This window comes from Citrus sinensis, chromosome 4 (assembly GCF_022201045.2).
Source record: "Citrus sinensis cultivar Valencia sweet orange chromosome 4, DVS_A1.0, whole genome shotgun sequence".
In the NCBI taxonomy this organism is placed as follows: domain Eukaryota; kingdom Viridiplantae; phylum Streptophyta; class Magnoliopsida; order Sapindales; family Rutaceae; genus Citrus; species Citrus sinensis.
This window is the reverse complement of record NC_068559.1, coordinates 13005953-13013787: the sequence shown is the minus strand read 5'-3', so window position 1 is coordinate 13013787 and position 7835 is coordinate 13005953. Positions and strand designations below refer to the sequence as shown.

At 36.8% G+C, this 7835-nt stretch overlaps 1 protein-coding gene across 1 annotated transcript; it reads right to left on the bottom strand.

Moving 5' to 3' along the window:
• Window positions 1-455: 455 nt before the first annotated feature.
• On the bottom strand, window positions 456-3065 carry LOC127901858 (uncharacterized). Its single transcript, XM_052439879.1, has 3 exons — window positions 2305-3065; window positions 1481-2247; window positions 456-1366 (listed from the first exon to the last, which is right to left on the bottom strand). Exons 1-3 carry the CDS (start codon window positions 3063-3065, stop codon window positions 456-458), a joined length of 2439 nt encoding a protein of 812 aa, XP_052295839.1.
• Window positions 3066-7835: the final 4770 nt, after the last annotated feature.

The window sequence follows — 7835 nt, the reverse complement described above, 5'->3', positions numbered from 1 at the left end:
AAGGTTATCTAAACATTTATCGAGAGAATTACCATAAACTGTAAAATCATCTATAAATACCTCAATGATGTTCTCCACATAATCAGAAAAAATACTCATCATACACATTTGGAAAGTGGCAGGAGCATTACAGAGACCAAACGGCATGCGTCGGTAAGCAAATGTTCCGAAGGGGCATGTGAATGTCATTTTCTCTTGGTCTTCCGGAGCGATAACGATCTGATTATAACCTGAGTAACCATCAAGAAAACAATAATGAGAGTGACCACTTAACCTTTCAAGCATTTGATCAATGAATGGCAAAGGAAAATGATCCTTGCGAGTGGCTGCATTCAGTTTATGATAGTCAATACAAACTCTCCACCCAGTTGAACTCTAGTTGGCACAAGCTTGTTTTCTTCATTCTTGACCACTGTGATGCCTGATTTTTTTTGAACTACCTGCACAGGACTCACTCATTTACTATCAGAAATGGGATAAATAATCCCCATATTAAGGAGTTTCAATATCTCCTTTTTTACGACTTCCATCATTGGTGGATTAAGGCGGCATTGTGCATCTCTCGTTGGTTTAGACCCTTCCTCTAGCAAAATACGATGCATGCACATGGAAGGACTAATTCCCTTAATGTCGGCAATGGTCCAGCCAATCGCCGTCTTGTGATCCCGAAGCACCCGAATTAACTTTTCTTGTTGAACTGGGGTGAGGGTTTTAGTAATTATGACTGGAAGTGTTTCATTCTCACCCAAGTAAATATATTGCAGGTGTTCTGGGAGTGGTTTAAGTTCTACGGTAGGTGCCTGCACAATTGAAGGTAAAAATTTCTCGTTTAATAAAGGCAATTCAAGGTAAGAAACACTATACCCATTGGTGCATAATGTGACTGCTCCATCTAAGATCGCCATAGCTTCCTCTACCTCATCATCCAACTTTATCAAATTTGCATGTTCCTTAGAATCATCTTTCGTAAGATTTTTGCTTATGGCAATTTCAAAACTGTCATTACCGGATAATTCAAAGAAATCCTGCACCAAAGTATTAATATCATCTATGGCAAAGACAGAATGTACATCACTAGGATACCTCATTGCCTCAAAAATATTGAAGCGGATCACTTCACCATCTAATTCCATTGTGAGGGTTCCATCATGAACATCAATCTTGGTTCGGGCTGTCTTAAGAAATGGCCGCCCCAACAGAATAGGAATGGGATTAGGCGACAACTCATCCTCCATTTCAAGGATATAAAAATCAGCTGGAAAGACTAATTCATTGACCTGCACAAGAACATCTTCCATAACCTCCTTCAGGTAAGCATTAGATCTGTCAGCCAATTGAATAATTATACCAGCTTCTTCCATTGGACCTAAATTCAAGGAGTTATAAATTGAATATGGCATAACATTAATTGAGGCCCCTAAATCTAACATACATCTTTCGAATCTGGTATTACCAATAGTGCAAGGGATAGTGAAAGTACCTGGATCCTTGCACTTAGGCGGAAGTTTTCTTTGAAGTACAGCAGAAACATTCTCTCCAACACTTACCTTTTCGTTACCGCTCAACTTTCGCTTGTTGCTGCATAATTCCTTCAAAAACTTTGCATAACGCGGCACTTGTTTAATAGCATCAAGTAGAGGAATATTTACCTCTACTTTACGAAAGGTCTCAAGGATCCCTTTTTCTTGCTCCTCTTTCTTGGATTGTTTAAATCTGCTAGGAAATAGTGGAGGAATGGAGAGAGTCTTAATTCGAGGTGAGGGGATACTTACCTGGCCAGATGGATCGACTGGCAATGTCGAGTGGGAATCATCTTTCCTTGTTAAAGGAAGAGCCTCAGGTGAGGAATTGGTCACAGAGGGCGCTGATGTTGTGGATACTTTTGATGGTTTAGCTAATAATGGTTCCAATTGCTTTCCGCTCCTAAGAGACATAACACTAGCATTCTCCTTTAGATTAATTTCTGGTTGAGAAGGTAACTTTCCTGAAGTTCTACCCTCTATCCTACTCATAGATGTAGCCAGTTGGCCAATTTGATTCTCCAAATGTTGGAGCTGTGTCTGGGTAGTTTGTTGGAATTGCATAGAGTTAGTAGCGAGAGCTTTTACAAGATCTTCCAAAGACGTACCTTGATTTTGAGGAGGTGGAGGTGGCCGAACTTGGTAAGGCTGTTGCACCCGGTGTTGGGGGTAGCCCGGTGGTCGAGACGGTGCCACATTAGAAATGCCATGTTGTTGGTTCCCATACCTAAAATTAGGGTGATCCTTCTACCCTTCATTGTAAAAATTAGAGTAGGGATCATACCTTTGTCTTGGTTGGCCTAGGAACCCCTCAACTGCGTTGGCCTGCTCATGTGAACCCTCTTGGATGGCAGGGCACATGTCAGTCGCATGTCCGACCATAGAACATATGCCACACGGTCTCATTTGTTGCCCTAGAGATAATTGTTGCACCAAAGAAGTAAGATTTGAAACTTGTTTTTCTAGAGAAGTAGTACTTACTTCATTGACTCGCTTAGGTGGCGGCAATAGATCGTTCCTAGTGTTGAACTGTTGGGAATTAGCAGCCATGTTAGCAATGAGATTTCGGGCTGCTTCTGGTGTCTTATCCATGAGTGCTCCTCCACTAGCAGCATCAATCATACTCCTATCCATAGGCAGTAGACTCTCATAAAAGTATTGAATAAGAAGTTGATCACTTATCTGATGGTGGGGGCAACTAGCACATAGCTTTTTGAATCGTTCCCAATAGTCGTAGAGCGGCTCTCCATTATACTGTCGGATTCCACAAATTTCTTTTCGAATGCTGCCAGCTTTTGATGCTGGAAAATATTTCTCCAAAAATAGCTGACGCATCTCATTCCATGTAGTGACAGTACCGGAGGGAAGATAGTAAAACCATTCCTTGGCTGAATCCGCCAAAGAGAATGGGAAGGCCATTAGCTTAACTTGCTCTTCAGAAACTCCGGTTGGTTTCATTGTGGAGCAGACCACATGGAACTCCTTCAAGTGCTTATTTGGATCCTCTCCTGCAAGACCATGAAAAGTAGGAAGAAGATGAATCATCCCAGATTTGAGTTCAAAGTTTACCTGAGGGTTTGGATTCTCAATGCATAAGGGTTTTGCTGGTCCAAGTTAGGAGCTGCCAACTCTTTAAGTGTTCGGTTGTTATTCTGAGCCATTGGTTCGGGTTCTGGGCTGCTTGGTTCTGTCTTCGGGAGTGGAATGTGGATGGCAAAATCGAGTTCTGAATATGATGAGGTTGCTCTAAGTTGTTCGAGTTTCAATCGAATGTCCTCTATGCTCATGAAAATCTAAATATAGAACAAAAAAATAACTAATTAAAATAAAATAAATAAATAAAATGAGAAAAGAAATAAAAAAAATAAAAAATAAAAATAAAAGTAAAACGAGTGATAATAAACAAACTAGACGCTAGTCCCCGGCAACGGCGCCAAAAATTTGGTAGTGTCGTTAAGGTGCACCAAATTTAAAACCTTACCGCTAATATAAATAATTAGTACAGAGCGAGTAAGGATCGATCCCACAGAGACTATGCTAGTTATATTTATTATTAACTCCAAAGCAAGATTTAAAATAAAATAATAGTACTAGTAATAATAATAATAATAATAATAGTAATAATAATATAAATTAATCTAACTAACAAAAATGCCAATTAAAAATAAAAGGGGGGTTTATGAATTTTTAACTAAATAGTAAGAAATAAATAAATTAAAATTACGAACAAGAATTTAATAAAAACTGTAATTAAAGGAGAAAGAAATAATAATGATGAAAACTTTGGTTAAAGGATCATTCGCCACCACCAAACATGCACATAATATATCAATTCTATTATCAATTTATATTAAAACTATCAACCGTAGACAACAATAAGCTCTGTTAGTCTCAATCTTTCCTTACTGTGTCATTAGGCAAAATAAGCTCTTCACCTAATCTCTAACCATTAAATAATTTAAAACAAGCTCTTTAAATTTAAGATAATGGAAGCATTAAACAGATAAAGATATTAGGTTGATCTAGGCAATAAACACACAAGCTCGGATTATTTAACCTAGGTTATGTTCTCCAATTGAAATCATTAATCCCAACATGCTACTAATGATTAAAATATCAAGACAATTACGGATCAAGAATTTTAATCTAGCAATAAAATTTATTCAAATCCTATCTAATTGACCACTCAAATAAAACAAGAACAAACCATGAACATTAATTATAGAAGAACATAAACAATCTCAATTAAATAAATTGAATGGTAGAATTTAAATTTAATTGCATAGCATGTTTAGGGTTTTGAATTCACCCTCAACCAAATAAAAATTTAGCCTAACATAATTGAATTGGGAATAAAAGAATTGACAAAACCAATCATGGAGATTAATTCAGGCTGCCTTTTTCTTCAATTGAATTCCAGCTGCTGATTTTTCTCTTGCTGCCGAATTGCATCTGCACACCTCCTCTCTTCTGTCCAGCGGCTGCAATCTCCTTTTATAATGTTAGTTGACCGAATTCTTCTCCAACAAGAATAAAGAAATCCTTTTTCAATTCTAATTCCACCAAAAGCCATTAATTCCAACTTTTGAAAGTCAATTGCGGGCCCGTTTAAATGCTTTCCACTTTTGCAATACCATGCACGTGTACTCCAATTGCCAATTGGAAAAAATTAAATCTTTTAATTATTCAACATTTCTCAATTGGATTAATTGCTTTGATTTCTTCCACTCGGTTTTATCAATTTTTGACTGTATTTTTGTCTTCCAATTTAATCTTTATTCCTTCTCAATTTGAACTTCTTCATGCCCTTTTTATTCACAATCTCTAATTAATTCCCTTAAAAATAAGAAATAAAAATAACTAGTAAATATATAACAAAAGGGTAAAATATGTATATTAATTAATTCCCTATTCAATTAAAATTTAACTAAAATAACTAGAATATTTAAGATCAAAACAAGAAAAAGACAGAGAAATTAATAACAAAATATATGAAAAATATGCACTTATCAAATTCCCCCACACTTACTCTTTGCTCGTCCTCGAGCAAACCTAGAACAAAAATAAAAAGAAAACCTAAACTAGTCCACTTTCGTAGGAAATCACGATTGCATTTAGCGTATGCAACAAGCCTTTAAACCCCTAGGCGGCCCTAGTAGACGAGTTATAGTCTCGTGAGGGCTTCAGCGATGATACCCACAAACATCATTGCAATTTTTTATTTTTTTTTAGAACAAAGAACAAAAGAATTTAGAATAAAAATAGCCTCAAAGATTGTATAAGTCATATAGCTCAAAGAAAATTTCAAATATTATCAAAGTTCTAACTTTAATTCAATAGTCAATCCTATCTCTCTTTTGATTCTCATAGTGTGTGTGCGAATCAATTCAATTAAAATTCATTCCCAAAATCTTCAATGTCAACAGCCTTTGCCTCAAACAAAGAAAATTCTTTGCCTCAAACAAAGAAAATAGTAGGTCAAACTAATCTTATCATCTTGATCTCCAATTTTTTTCTCTTCTTCTTTTACAGGCATTTGTGTGCATTTTCTTTTGAAGTTCTTTTTTTTTTTTTTTTTTAGTCAGGAGCTTTCACTCTACCCCTTAAGGTAGCCTTCTTCTCATGGTAGATTATCCTCTACATACTGGTGGTACATAGGCCCAAATTACTCAAGGATAGGTTCACACTTAAGGGTTATAGGTAGCTATTTCTGACTATGGTGCCTGTGTATACTACACTGTATTGTGGAGATAAGAATCAAGACAAACAATCATTTACTCAATCTAAAATTCTCAATTCAGGCTGCGTCAATCTCAAATTCTAAGTCCAAATTATGAAAGAATTGATATTAGTGCTCATGGTTTAAAGAATCTCAATTAAGAGGAAATCAACACAAGAATTAAGTATAAACTAAGGTAATATTCAACCCTTTCTAAAAGCCATATTCATTGTCAATCAAATTCTTATCACTGGCTAATATTGAAAACAATGATTTTTTTTGTTTTTTTTAAAAAAAAGAAAAAGACAAAGCAACAAAAACTAAGTTCGAAATCCACCCTCCCACACTTAATTCGTACATTGTCCTCAATGTAAGCCTAAGCTAACAAAAGAAAGAATTAAACATGGGGAAATGAGATGAGACACACAAACAGAAAGAAACAAAATTCAACACAACGTAGGTAAAGTAAATAAGAATGAGAGGGAGAAAAATCAAATCTGTTATGGCGTGCTCTCAAAATCTTTTCTTCAGCCATTGGGTTGCCTCCCAATAAGCGCTTGGTTTATTGTCCTCAGCCTGACTTGGTTCTCAAGTTTCACTCATCAATGTACGCAGGTTCATAAAGTGGAGCCTCCTCTACATTGAGTGTTTGAAAATTTTCATAGTAAGGCTTCAACCTATGACCATTAACTTTGAACTCTTTACCTGTCTTTAAGCTCCTGATGTCAACTGCACCATGATGAAAAACATTAATAACAACAAAAGGCCCAACCCATCGAGAACGTAACTTACCTGGAAACAACTTAAGGCGAGAATGAAATAGCAAAACTTTCTGTCCAACTTTAAAATTCTTTCTCAAGATCTGCTTGTCATGAAAAACCTTAGTCTTTTCCTTATAGATTCGTGAACTCTCATAGGCATCATTTCGAATTTCCTCTAATTCTTGTAATTGGAGCTTTCTGTGTTGGCCGGCGGTGTCCAGTTCCATGTTACATTGCTTCACAGCCCACCATGCTTTATATTCAAGTTCCACTGGAAGATGACAAGGCTTACCATATACCAACCTGTAGGGTGACATACCGATAGGAGTTTTATATGCGGTCCTATATGCCCAAAGTGCATCATCAAGCCGTAGGCTCCAGTCCTTTCTATTCGGATTAACCGTCTTTTCAAGGATTGATTTCACTTCCCTATTAGACACCTCAACTTGCCCACTAGTTTGGGGATGGTAAGATGTAGATACCTTGTGAGTGATGTTGTATTTTCGAAAGAGGGCTTCTATTGGCCTGTTACAAAAGTGAGTGCCTCTGTCGTTGATAATTGCCTTTGGTGTTCCAAACCTTGTAAAGATGTTACTCTTTATAAAATCTACCACAACCTTAGAATCGTTAGTTCGGGTGGCTTTTGCTTCCACCCATTTTGAAACATAATCAACCGCAAGAACAATATAGAGATTACCAAATGATAAAGGAAATGGTCCCATGAAGTCGATGCCCCAAACATCAAAAATCTCAACTATAAGAATGGGAGATTGTGGCATCTGATTTCTAGGTCCCAAATTACCTGTTCTCTGACAACGATCACAAGATTTGTAAAACAAATATGCGTCCTTAAATAGTGATGGCCAATAAAAACTGCTCGCAAGTACCTTAAGGGCTGTTCTATTTGGTCCAAAATGTCCTCCACAAGCCAAAGTATGACAAAATGTGAGAATAAAAGTAAATTCAGTTTCGGGTACGTACCTTCTAATAACTTGATCAGAACAATGCTTCCACAAGTATGGCTCATCCCACACATAATACTTGGCATCACTCTTGATCTTAGCCTTTTGTGCACGGGTTATCTCTTTCGATACTGTCCGGGTAACCAAGTAATTGACAATATCTGCATACCAAGGAGTAACTATACCTACATGTAATAACTGCTCATCTGGAAAGTTCTCATGCAATGGAAGAGCATCTTTGTTATAGGTAAGTCGACTTAAATGATCTGCCACCAAATTCTCAGAACCTCTCTTATCTAGAACCTCTAAGTCAAATTCTTGCAATAGAAGTATCCATCGAATAAGGCGCGGCTTGGCATCCTTTTTGGTGAGC